Source organism: Engystomops pustulosus, chromosome 1 (assembly GCF_040894005.1).
Source record: "Engystomops pustulosus chromosome 1, aEngPut4.maternal, whole genome shotgun sequence".
In the NCBI taxonomy this organism is placed as follows: domain Eukaryota; kingdom Metazoa; phylum Chordata; class Amphibia; order Anura; family Leptodactylidae; genus Engystomops; species Engystomops pustulosus.
The window spans coordinates 196,942,319-196,956,324 of record NC_092411.1 but is presented as its reverse complement, the minus strand read 5'-3'; the positions used below and the strand labels follow the sequence as shown (position 1 = coordinate 196,956,324).

At 41.1% G+C, this 14,006-nt stretch overlaps 1 protein-coding gene across 4 annotated transcripts in view; it reads right to left on the bottom strand.

Moving 5' to 3' along the window:
* The window catches only part of HERC3 (HECT and RLD domain containing E3 ubiquitin protein ligase 3), a 55,540-nt gene that overhangs the window by 10,656 nt on the left and 30,878 nt on the right, over window positions 1–14,006 (bottom strand). For 2 of the 4 annotated variants that reach the window (XM_072117526.1, XM_072117536.1), the window contains exons 11-18: window positions 12,297–12,356; window positions 9,252–9,363; window positions 8,839–9,028; window positions 8,503–8,666; window positions 6,140–6,253; window positions 5,357–5,380; window positions 4,472–4,561; window positions 1,479–1,649 (exon numbers count right to left, since the gene is read on the bottom strand). In XM_072117526.1, the coding sequence (XP_071973627.1) occupies window positions 1,479–1,649; window positions 4,472–4,561; window positions 5,357–5,380; window positions 6,140–6,253; window positions 8,503–8,666; window positions 8,839–9,028; window positions 9,252–9,363; window positions 12,297–12,356 (925 nt within the window). Of the gene's footprint in view, window positions 1–1,478; window positions 1,650–4,471; window positions 4,562–5,356; window positions 5,381–6,139; window positions 6,254–8,502; window positions 8,667–8,838; window positions 9,029–9,251; window positions 9,390–12,296; window positions 12,357–14,006 lie in introns of those variants that run through there. The other 2 variants (XM_072117546.1, XM_072117555.1) reach the window with 2 other exon arrangements.

The following is a 14,006-nucleotide window of genomic DNA, read 5'->3' as shown; positions in this document are numbered from 1 at the left end:
TGTGAGAAGATTATAAGAAAACTAATAGAGGCATTTCTGAAAACCACCGGCTTGCCTCTTTTTCTACTCAAACAAAAAGTTTGGTCAAATGGCCACTTTTACCCCTTTCCAGACAAGTGAGCTCCAGTTCCCCTACTGCAAGGCCATGTGCCAAATTTAATGAGGAGGCATATGCCTTGTGTGGGAAAAAAACAAAACATCACTTGCCAAGTTCCTGCAAAGCCGTTTGCTCACTCATTTATGAAAGCGCTTTGATTGCAAGGAAGCTCAAGATCAGGAGGTCATGCCAAAGACCTTTTGGCATTTTCTTTCCATTGCATAAAAGTGATGCTGTGCAGTTAAAAAACACACACAGAAGGCAGCAGGCATTTCATTTTTGCAATCAGGCAGTGACGCCCTATCCTAAAAGCAATGCCATTAATGTTATAAATCTAAGCTGCGATTACTGATAAACCACTATAAAGGTTTTGCAAGTTTCAAATGTGGGGCCATTAGACAATCACAATCATGGTCCACAATCAAATTGTGGACCATCATCCAACCTGACAAACTAAAGAATGGAGGATGCACCCCCATTATATACATATTATGCTGCACATTGTACAAAGTAATATGTGTATGACAGAATGTATGTGTATATATACTGCATTATGCTCTACATGTGTACTGTGTATACTGTGTAACTGTAACCCACATTTGTGAGTATATAAATATGTATATTTTTTAAGGGGGAAGGAGGGCCCCATTCAGAAGTCTGCTATGGGGCCCTGCCTCTCCTAGTTACGCCACTGGCGATACACTTACTACATATACTGGCAGCACATTCGCCATTTACACGGGACAATACATTGGAGGCAAATGATACTCATAAATGTTTTTACAAAACAGGCAAATGCGTGCACCTTTATATGAGCCAGTTATCAGGAATAACTTCAACTAGTAAAAAAAAGTTTTGACAATTGCCCAATGATCACCATGTGTAAAAGCGCCTTAGAGGAAATAAAAAATGTAAAAAAAAACCCAAACCTACACAAACTACCCTGTCCTCTTCATTTTGATCCCACTGCTGGTGTTCTTTAATCTCAACATGTCAGGATCACAAGCAGGCCGTATCGCCAGGATGCGTTGTCCGGAGCTGCAGACTGCTAATTATTCACGCCTCTCGCCACCATGGTGGAGGAGGTGACATCACGCAGGAGGCCTAAATAATTACCAGCCTGGAGTGCCAGGACCCGATGACTGCTTCCTGGTGTGTCAAGTAGCACCTTTCAATTATTTATCTCAACCCATTATGATCCACACCTGCTTTTTGCTTAAAAAAAACTAAACATGTCGATGAACCCTCAAGACGACAAACGCAGTGATCAAGAGGAGGACAGGTAATTATGTGTATTTTTTTTTACTTTTGTTGAGCACCATTTTTTTCATTTAAACACAGATTGCATCTCTTTATATCCTACCACTTTAAGCTTTCATACCTTAAGAGGCTTTTTCAAGTCTATATCGGAGTGAATACTGAGCTCCCGTAAAGCATCAGCCACCAGGCTTGTTCTTCTCACATGCAGGACCAGATACGGATTTTTGGCCAGCATAGGCTCCAGAGACAATAGCATAAAGACATTTTGCAGGTTGGCTCCATTTATTGCCACCTACCAGCACAAAGGAAGATGCATTTATGAACAGTGGGATAGATGAATAAAAACCAAGTAAATTAAAAGCAAACCATTCAGGTAGTGGTTTGAAATCTACTTGAAAATTATGTACCATAGATTTCCATGAAAATAAGCACCATTTATACAGCCCACTTATTTTTCCCTGTAACTCATCACTGAATTGGAAGACACATATACAATTATGTTTTAAAACCAGGTAACCACACACACAGAATTGAATACTTTGGCCATGAACCTTTCATAAACTCGTAAATAGCAGGGAAGAAGCCATTCAGGCCAAGACTTTTACCGGCTGGGGATTTCTTAATAGTCTTAACTACCTCTTGATCGCCACTTGTGCTCTCTATTTCTGCGACTACGTTCCTCCCCAAAGGCAGGCAACCTGGTTTCGGCAATTTATAACTCTATAAGATTCTGTAGTACCACAGGGTGTTGACCGGCTAGAGGGCCCCTAATATTTTAGAGGCAAGAATAGACGGATTGGAACTCTGTTCCGATCTTCCCAAGGTGCTTCAGGTTGGCGTCTTCTTCTCCTGGGGCCACCAGGGATGTTGCTGGTTCTTCTTCTACGAGCATGCTGAGGTCGTAGTGGACTCCCCGGGTTGGCTGGAGGGCCATGTAGAGAGATCTGGAACTGGGATGCTGAGAGCTGCTGATACTGCAGGGACATCTTCCGGATGCCAAATGTTAAGTGCAAGACCAGAGTGGCGTATTTCAAGGCAAAAAGGGAACCCCAAAGTATAGGGGAGGTTACCTTGACGTAAAAGTCTTACAGCGGCTGCAGAGCTTTGCATTCCTGGAGAGTCAGCCGAGAAAGAGCCAGCAACAATTGTAGTTGAGCCCCTTGATAGACTATCTGTTCTTTATTCATGATAGGTTAATCTTTACATGTTAAAAGATGCTGACAGATGACATCCTGTGGGGGGTCTTACGCCGCAGGGCAGGCTTTGAGGGCCCGATGGGCTCTGTCTAGTTCTACCAGGGAGTTAAAGACTGATCACAGCACCTCGTGGAGTTGAGAGGATTCTACGGATTCAGGGAGGCCACCCACGTGAATATTATACCGTTGCCCCCTGTTTTTGGTGGCGTAAGCAAGTCCGTCAGATATTGAAGCTGATAACAGTGGGTAGATAGACACTCAATCCTCTGTCCTATCTGGTTCCTCAGCACCTCCTGGGATGCTTCAGTGGCTACCACTCTGTTTTGCAGTTGTTGTACCTCGTCCCTCAGCACCGCTACCTGTGCGCTGTAGGATTGTTCAAGGCGTGAGATGTAACACTCCATATCTTCGTGGGAATCTCTGAGGTGTGCTTTGAGGTTATGTAGTTCTGCTAAACCCTCTAGTATTTGAGGGAATAGGGAGGCATGCTGCATGTCCACTACCTGGGAAGCAAGAGAATGATAGGGAGACCCTTCAGGGCTTAATAATGACAATTGTGGAGCGACAACCATCTCTGGGGTTTGGGTAGGGATAAATGCAGTAGTAGGTGAGAACAGAGTGCAATTGTAACCCAGAAGGTGGAGTGTGGCATGGCGCGCCTACATCAGGCCATAGAGATGACTGTACCAGGCTGGAGAGGTCATTCCCATAAAGTGGGTCCGAGTTGGGGCCCGCGCTGTCTTTCTCTGCATGAGGTCTCAGGGAGGTTAGAGGTCGCAAGGGTCCCAGGATGGCCAAGGCAGGCTGCTGATATTGAGCTAAGCACTGCCGGCTGAGGGACCCCTGCTGCCTTAGGGTCAGACTGACTAACTTTCAGTCCCTGTGGATTTTGCCATTCCATCTGTGGGGTTATAAGTTATAAGAGTGGTATATGGGGTTGCTTCTTGCAGGGGTATTAGTGGCAAATTCTGGCACTCTGGTATCTCCCCGGGTTGATGGATCTGCGCAACATGCGCTTTCAGAGGAGGTCCGTCAGCCTCAGGAGCTGGGTCAGCAGATATACCCGGCTTACTGTCGGGCTGCTCGGGTACGACATTCTGGGGTTCTGAGGCTTTACCAGTTGCCGCTTGTGGGGCCAGAGCATGAGAGTAGGCATGCCAACAGTCTGCAGTGCTCCCAGTTCAGCAACCATCTTGGATTCCACGAGGAAGGTGGCATCTGCAGGGCTTGGGGTTGGAGACGGGCATGCCCGATATAAACGATCGCTTACCCCACTGGGGCTTTGAAAGGAGGCAGCAGCCATGGACTCGGTCCTGCGGGATTGCTTGTGATGGAGATGCGCCCTCCTTACAGGACTGGAGGCCGCAGCAGTCACGTGGCTGGTGAGGTACCGGCCGATTCCTTTAGTGATATAACGCGAGCCAGGAGGGCCACTGTTCTCTTCTTCTTGGGCCCCATAGATTAGTCGATAGCAGTGCTGGGTTGCCTTGGGCTAACATACTCTCTCTGGGATGGAGCAGGAAGCCATCACACAGCACAACTGTTCTCCTCCATAGCCAGGACACTCCCCCCTCGGGATCTATGTAGAATAGTTTTATAAATGCACCATTTATTCTATATACTTTTGTTTAACGAGAACATTGTGGCATTAAGGTCCATCCTTAGCTGCAGAAAATGTGCCCTCCTGAAGTTTAGCATGTTTTACTCCATGCACCTGCTAAACGGCTCATTAAAAAGGATAACTGAAGACAATATGGTTGTGTGAAACAAGCTTTATGGGATGGAGGTCCTGTTAAACTGGTTAAACCATCATTCAAATTTTTTACCTTAAACAGAATTCAAACATATCTTGTATATGAATGTCTGTATTGAATAAACATGGCCTTTATAGAGCATGGTATATAACTCAATTATTTACCTGCATCTGTAGCTCTGCATCTGTTTGTAACATTTTGGTCTTGGCTTGAGCATCAAACACAAATGGATAAGAGCAGATAGTCACCGAATCCTAACAGAATGAAAGAAAGAGAGCGATTAAAGAGCACAATTCATGTCTCAGAATTACATTCAATACACAAAGTAATCAAATACAGGCGGTCCCCTACTTAAGGACACCCGACTTACAGACGACCCCTAGTTAAAGACGGGCCCCTCTACCTGCTGTGACCTCTGGTGAAGCTCTCTGAATGCTTTGCTATAGTCCAAGGCTGCAATGATTAGCTGTAAAGTGTCTGTAATGAAGCTTTTATTGATATTCCTGGGGCAAAAAATAAATTTGTCTAGAACTACAATTGTAAAATATACAGTTTCGACTTACATACAAATTCAACTTAAGAACAGAACTATGGACCCGTAACCCTGCCTGTAATGGAATGCCTGTAAAGGTCCCGTCTGCAGCTCGGGTTCCATCTATGGGAGAGCACCGGTCAAGCGACCAATAACAATAATAAAAGACTATGCAGGCGGTAATACAGCAGGAAAAGGAACAGCACGTCCTGTCAGTTGGCTCAACCTTGTGGCTGTGAAAACAATGGCCATTAAGAAAAATACCATTCAATAAAATAGGGCCGGTTAAAAAAATGGCTCCAAAACAGCCAGAAACAATACCCGATTAAATAAATTAACCAACAGATGGTAAGCGATCTATCCAAAGATAGTGGATATGTCATCTCCATCTAGAAAATAAAAAACTTCAACTAAACAACATTAAAATTCTATCCATTGAAAAAAAAAAAAGTTTTACACACACACACAAAAATTACACATAAAATGAAAAGCAGAAAAGCAAATGTAGAAAAGTTACCTGCATAATTGAAGGACGGACTTTCTACAAAGAAAAAGAAAGATGATCCTAATGTTATTTTCTTTCTTTCTAACATCCTGATCTCAGCTGAATCACAGCACATTAGCCCTGTGGTGGCAGGGCATGGAACATCCAATATGTCGGCTACACCTTGGCATACAGTAAAAATTTTATCTTCCACCATTCTGAAATATCAACTCAAACACTGACTACGCATAACTTCCACATTCAAGAGGTGAACATCAACAGACATGGTTATAGATCCTGAACAAACTTGATTTTGATAAATTTAACCCCTAGAATTACAATTAAAAAAAAAAAAAAAGTTTTCCAATGTGTAAAAATATGTTCAGGCAATGTTCCCATTGCATGAGAGAAACAACGTTGACATGCATAACATGACATACAGGGGGTAGGATTACTATGGCTTGTGTGCCAGATGTGTGGCATACAAGCTATGAAAAAGTCAAAATTTTGGACGCACAATCAGGGTTTGCGACATCCCACACGCCAAGTGGTGCAGGCTATAGCAGTATTCTACGGATGGCCAGACCTGGCATAGAATTCAAACATGGAAACAATCATGAACCAGATATACCAGGAGACCAAAACCTCTTGGTATAACAGGTGCATTATGCTCCGATTGGGAGAGTATCATGACTCGCACACTATGTGACCAGTCGTAATAAATACCCCTCACAGAATCTTTAGAAAAACTTGGTAACTTTGCATCATACAGAGAATAAATTATTTGAGAAAACCAAGTAACATGATTATACATACCAGCCCTGCCTGGTTGAGAAACCACATGAGGTAATCCTCTTGTATGTCCACCAAACTGGATATCTCAGGAATGTAGAATTTATCATGATCCACATGCTGGACCTTCACATTTACCTAAAGAGTGGACAATCCATGATGTAATAGTACCGAAAACTGTTCCTTATGTCTGTCAAGTTCTTTTCATAGGTACATATTGGGGCAGATTTACTTATCCGGTCCTGTCACGATCCAGCGGCACGTTCTCTGTGGAGGATTCGGGTCTTCTGGCGATTCACTAAGGTAGTTCCCCCGATGTCCACTAGGTGTTGCTGCTGCGCTGAATTCAAGTGACACAATTTTTTATTTTTCTTTAAATACGGCGGTTTCTCCGAATCCGATGGGTTTTCCGACGGCCACGCGCCCCCATTTCCGTCGCGTGCATGTCGGCGCCGATGTGCCACAATCCCGGGGCAATTTGAGGAAAATCGGCGCAAAACGGTAACCCCATTATCTTTATAAAAAAAACACTACTCTACCTACTACTCTATCTATTTAACCTTTCAATAAGCGATAGAATAAACCCAAATATCTATAGCCGTATTCTTCCTGTTGGAGAAGTATGACATATAAATACGTATATGTGGTGGTGCTCAAACTTAGTGGGAAATAGAACCGAGTCACTTACTCATCATTGAGGAAGAAAGAAGAAATTGGCACTCACCACATCTTTAAAACATCATCTTCTTTATTCTTTAACCGGTTAAGGACCGGGCCCTTTCCTGTTTTTTCATGTCCATTTTCACTCCCCACCTTCAAAAATCTATAACTTTTTTATTTTTACACGTAAAGAGCTGTGTGCGGCTTGTTTTCTGCGTAACAAATTGCACTTCATAATGATGGTATTAAATATTCCATGCCATGTTCCATGTTTCCCGCATGTTAAATATTCCATGCGGGAAAAAAATTCCAAATGCAGTGAAAATGGGGAAAAAACGCATTTCCGCCATTTTCTTGTGGGCTTGGATATTACGTCTTTCACTGAGCCCCCCAAATGACATGTCTATTCTATTCTTTGGGTCGGTACGATTAAGGGGATACCAAATTTGTATAGGTTTTATAATGCTTTCATACATTTACAAAAATTAAAACCTCCTGTACAAAAATAATTTTTTTTATTTTGCCAAATTCTGGCACTAATAACTTTTTTATACTTTGGTGTACGGAGCTGTGAGTGGTGCCATTTTTTGTGAAATTTGATAATATTTTCAATGATATCATTTTTAGGACTGTACGACCTTTTGATCACTTTTTATAGATTTTTTTATATTTTTAAAAAAATGGCAAAAAAGTGCCATTTTTGACTTTGGACGCTATTTTCCGTTACGGGGTTAAACGCATTTAAAAAAAAACTATCATATTTTGATAGATCTGGCATTTTCGGACACGTCGATACCTAATGTGTTTATGATTTTTACGGTTTATTTATATTTACGTCAGTTCTAGGGAAAGGGGGGTGATTTGAAATTTTAGGTTTTTTTATATATTTTTTTTTAACTTTTTTTAATTTTTATTTTTACTATTTTTCAGACTCCCTAGGGTACTTTAACCCTAGGTTGTCTGATCGATCCTATCATATACTGCCATACCACAGTATGGCAGTATATGGGGATTTTCCTCCTCATTACAATGTGCTATCAGCACATTGTAATGAAGGGGTTAAAACGAAATAGCCTCGGGTATTCGGAAGACCCGACGCTACCATGGAGACGGATCCATGGGCCGCTATCTTTTTGAGGATGCCGGCAGCTTTGCCGGCAGCCATCGCTGTGAAAACACCCGCGATCGGTGCTAGCTAGGGTGTTACCGGTAAGCCTTTGCTGCAACATGCAGCAAAGACTTACCGGCTATGGAGAGGGCTCAGCCCGTGAGCCCTCTCCATGCAGCGCGACCCGACCGCCGCCGTGAATACACGGCGGGTGGTCGCGAACTGTTTAAAGAGGGCCTGTCACCCAAATTTTCATCAATTAACTCCTAGTGCTTGAACAAACGCCGCAGTGTTAGAAAGATACGCTATCAAACTGCGGTGAGGTACAATGTAATCATCGGACTTTAGTAAGCAGCTCCTAGTGACGAAAATTTGGGTGACAGGTCCTCTTTAAGTCTTAAAAAATGGCATGTGTTACAGGGAAAGGGACATTATTACACAGGAGCGTTATAGGCCAAAAGCTCCTGTGTAATAATGTTTCTCTCCCTGTAACGCATGCCATTTTTTAAGACGTAAAGAATAAAGAAGATGATGTTTTAAAGACGCGGTGAGTGCCAATTTCTTCCTCGATGAGGAGTCTGGAATACAATGTTCCTCATACATAAAGTCATGTAATTACCTTGTGCATCTTTTCCAGGAGTCTGAGGGCAGCCGTGATGTAGCTGGTGAAAAGCACAGGGATCAACAGGGTCTTCCGTCCATTCAGCAAATAGACCACGGCTCCTTTATACAGGTCAATTAATCTGAAGAAGTACTCTGGGCACACCTGAGACCACCAGTTGTCTGAAGAAAAGGCATCATAGAAGACTTGTGTAAATACTCAGCCACCTATGTTATTTTACAGTGAATAGGGCCTAGAGGCAATAAATAAGTAGAATACCATAACAAATATAAAACATAACATTAAGCAATATACATTTTTTAGGTAATGTTAAAAGAGATTCTTAGATTTTACCAAGAACTTTGCTTGGATTGGTGTCAAGTCGCAGAATAGCCATGGCTAATGGGAGAGTCAGAGTTATGTAGTACTTGGAGTCCTGTAGGAGTGGAAATTCTGGGAGAATGATGTAAATCCGCATTGCCTCTACATCTGGTGGAGAGCTGGGCAACTGTGGTATCAGGAAACTTTCAAAACCTTTAAGGATCTGACAAAAGTCAAAAGATGAACACCACAAGACATTCAGAAACAGAAAAAAAAATCCCCATTAATCAGCTGGCCAACACGTATCCGAGTTGCTGAAGATAAATGTGAAAAATAGACCACCTCTCCAGACCATTGCAATTGCATTGGAGTGACCCTCAATTTTAGAACTCAATAATTTTAACCCTACAACCAAATTTGTTTTAACTGTGTACCAGAAGATTTACCTGTTCCAGTAGTCTGGAATGGTGGGCATTCATCAACTTCTCAAACAGTACTTTAATAGAAGACATGTCCAGTCCGGGGATCTTGGGGCTCGTCTTGAAATGTTCATCATTTCTGTAAGTATTGAACAGCACACGTTGCTTCACAAAAGCAGAAATGGAGAAGTTCTTAGATCACAATTTCTGGAATTGTTTTTTAATATTCAATTTTGGCAACATTTACCGCTGGCGTGCATAATATGTTCACATTATTTGGCAGGTTTATACTATTTCTTATTATATCTAATTTAATGTTTTGCTAATGTTCTCAAATAAGAACACTTAAAAAACATTTTTTATTTCTCCATTTACTGAGGTAACAAAAGGGCTTCTATTTTGTATGAAGCTTAGCAATTATTACTAGTACCATATTAAGTTAACATTAGGTCTTGACTCTCACTACAAATACTGGAGATCAAAATTTGAGAAAACACAATTTTCTAAATGTCATGAATATTAGCAGTATTTCAAGCTTATTTACTAAAGTCTATATATTTTAAAGCACAGTATAAAAGTAGAAATGAGATTATTGATCATAATTAGAGAACAGGGGCAGATACACATGGTGTTTGTGATGACTTTTTAAACGTATTGCAGAAATGCAGCTGCTTACACTTCCAGCAACGAAAAAAACACACTTTAAAACTAGCTCATTTCACACTCCATTAAGAAAGTAAAAAAGGAATGGATAATGGATCCATGCCAAATGGACCATAACGGACGACATAAAATTTACATTTATGTCAGTGGGAATTTTAACCAATATGTTAACGGAGGGAACATATTTTTTTAACGGAGGGAAGGCATGGTAGTGTGCATTTAAAAATGCCACACGTGGCATTTTGAACCAGTTTTTGGGCCGTTTTTAAGCAGTCCATTAAAAACTGCATGCGTTAAAAACGCATCCATTGACCCATTTTAATTAAGATAATTGGTAAAACCAGTCAAAAACAGCTGGTTTTTTTTTGTTTTTTTTTTAAAAAAGCATTCGTCAAAAACTGATGCATTTTCAAAAAACCACATGCGTTAAAAACGGCCCAAAAACAGTTTCTAAAACGCCATGTGTGCTGCCGGCCTAAAGGCAAGTTCACACGTTGTTTTGGTTGGATTTTCATTGTGGTTTAAAACGCATTACAACTGCCCAGGTGATTTGCCCAATTACATCACTGCCAACAATGGTGTATACAAAACGCATTGTAAATGCTATTTTAAACACATGCTTTTTGTTAACGTCTAATATTGGTTCCCAGCATCCGCTCCATGACGTTCAGGTACTTCATAGAGTTATTGTGCTCTATTATATATAGAGAGGTGACTAAAGAGCATTTTTATTGTATTAAGCAGGATAAATTATGGTTTAGATCAGGAGTCTCAATTTACTCAGCGGCCGCTGGAGGTGGAGTCTGGGTGAGGCTGGGCCACAGAAAATTGACAAAAACCCCTCACATTAGTGTCATTTTCTTGTGGGCTCTGTTATTACGGGTTTTATTCTGCGTTCCAAATGAAAACCTCTCTCTTTATCCTTTGGATTTGTACGATCGCATCGATTTATATAGGTTTATATTAGGTTTTAATATATTTTAAAAAATGTTAATCTTTTGTACATAAAAAATATTTTCCATTTTGTCAAAATTGTTCTGAGGCCATTAACTTTTTCACACTTTGATGGACAGACCTATGTAAGGTGTAATTGTTTTGTGGTACATGTTGGTGTTTTAATTTAAATCAATTTGGGACCTATATGACGGTTTCATTTTTTATTCAAATAGTCATGGATGGAAAAAATGGCTAAAAAGTGTCGATTCGGACATTTGGGCCCTATTTTCTGTTGATCCGGCTGAGAATATTCTTTTTTATATTTCGATAGAACGGGCATTTTGGGATTTTGGATTTTAAAAATGTTGGGTTGTCATAAGAATCATGATTAACACTAAAGCTTCATTACAGAGACCTGTGATAACTGTTATAGCTGTTTATTGTAGCCCAGGACTAAGGTACAATAAATTACCAATATCAAGTGGTCCGTTTGTAACAAGGGGTCGTATGTAAGTCAAGTGTTCTTAAGTAGGGGACCGGCTGTATATAGCAATTTTACTAATAATCTCTAATATCCTGCCATCTTCTGGCTATTAGAGATCATTACACATGGCAAACCTACAAGTCTCAATGACTCGATCACCACCCTCCAAGATGGTCGGCACCCATGAAATGATAAGTGAAGTGCCGCGGTCGGATCCGACCGCAGCAGTTACAGGCGGGTGTCAGCTGTACTATACTGTACTGTCCCCAGATTGTGGAGGCAGGAGGTAACTTAAAGGGGTATTCACATAGCAGGAAATAAAGGGCATTCTTTTTATGATAAAAAGTTACACAATTTTCTTACATTTTTCATATCAATTCCTCACAGTTTTCTAGATCTCTGCTTGCTATGTTAACTACCAGTGGATAAAAATCTGACAGCTGATTACTCTCTTCAAAATACTGGTATATGTGTGTTACCAATGATACCCTTGATAAAAAGGCAAAAAAAAAAGAACTTTTGCCTACCGAGCTTCTATCCAGAGGGTGCCGTTACTTGATTGCCCTTTGACTACATTTCGAAACAATATCAAAGCGCCCTGGGATGTGCCTTGGCCCAATTGCATATGCCTTTCTGTGGGACAATAAAATACATGGGGGCTGGTTGGCAATCCCATGCGTTTGCATAGAAACACATATGCGATTGCCCATGGCTCGCCCAAGTGCACTTTGATTCCGCTTCAAAATGGAGTCAAAGCGAATTTGTACTATGGGCACCTGGAATGCAGCCGGTGTTTTTCTGTTCAGGATGCAGAGAAGAGACGGGATAGCCAGCAGTTATGAGAGTGTGTTATTTTAAATTTATAAAATGCTAATTTATTATTATAATAGGGGCAAAGGGTATGTGTGCACACACACACACACATATATATATATATATATCTATTATATATACACACACACACACACGACACATGAACCAATGCTTACTTATTATCCAGGAAGCTCCCATTCCAGCAAGCTGAAGATGACAAAGTTTGAACTATGCCACTGTTACACATAGGAGAGAGGAATACAGATTAATCATGAGTAGAAGACTGTACTCGCACTACATTACAACAGAGAATCTAAAACTGTTGCAAACCATCTCTAGTGCCTTTTATTGGTAGGTATGAAACCTGAGTAAGGATATTAGCCTAGCCACCGTTGTCAGTACAGACACAGTTGGTTGAAGAAGGCATCCTAAAACCATCTGTACAAATGGCATCTCACCCAGCTAACCATTGTATGGAGAAGATAAATAAACCATCTAACCATCTAAAGACAGTATTTGAGATACAATTCGTATCCTTCTGGAAGAATATATATTTTTCCAGAAGGATAAGAATTGTATTTTTTTTTTTTACAAGACCACTTACATTGGATGGAAAAAAGTAAATCTAGTTGAAAACAAACACCAGACAGCTCACCCTCTGATCCCATGCTTCATGTTGGCTAGCATCCAGCATTTGTCTGATATGCAACGGGATATAGGCTGCTAGGAGGTCAGCGTAATTCACTGGAACCATGGAAAACCAAATCTCTGTATTAGGTCTTTTGTTAATTTTTCACTCACAAAAATAAAAAAATGTATTATTTAATTTTTCCATGTATAGAGCTCTGAGAGGGCTTACTTTCTACATAACAAACTGTAGTTCTAGGTGATGGCATTTATTATTCCATTCCGTGTACTGGGAAGTGGGAAAAAATTCTAAACGCAGTGAATTGGTGAAAACTGTTCTTGTGGGTTCCGTTTTTATAGCTTTCCCTATGTGCTACAAACGATAGGTCTCCTTTATTCTTTGGCTCGGTACGATCACAGGGATACCAAAATACATATAGGTTTTAAAGGTGTTTAAATAACTTTTTCATACTTTGGTGTACGAATGTGATGAGGTTTTTATTTTGAGGACTGTACAACCTTTTGATCACTTTTTATTACGGTACTTTAATGTGATGCAAAATTGCCAAAAAAGCTGCATTTTGGGCAATTGGCGCTATTTTTACAGGGTTCACTGCCAGGAATAACAGTTTTCATATTTTGATAAACTGGGCATTTTGGGATGTGGTAATACCAAACACGTTTATGATTTTTATTGAAGGTGGCCTGTCACTGGCGGTAATATATTCCTCAAACAGACTCCAAGCTGTTATAGAAACATAACGTCGCTCCCCGATGACATCACAGGAAGTAACAATCTTCCCAAGATGGTGTGCGACTTCACCAGTGGCAGTTAAAAGTTTAACCTCCAGGATTGGTACCAGCATTGATCGTGGGCGTTCCCGCTAGGTGTTTGCTGCATAATGCAGCAAAGCTCAGGTCTGTATAAAGAGCAATCACCCTCGTGAGCAATCGTCATACATCCTTAACAGCTCTATGACATATCTGTTAAGGGGTAAAAACTATCTGTGTTTGGGGACGTGGCCTATAGACGCATGTGAGCGGAGGTGCAGAGCTGGTGCTCTGCTGCAAGTATCCTGCAGAATCCCCCCAACCTGCACAAGCTACAGTGGACGTAAACTGGGACCTAAAAGGTCAGGGAACTGGAGTAAAATATCGGGCAACAAAATGACCGGCCAGAGAAAGCGGAAACAGGTGAAAGGGGGGGGGGGATGAGCGGCACTAACAAGATGGCGGCAACCAGCAGCAGGGCGACCGCG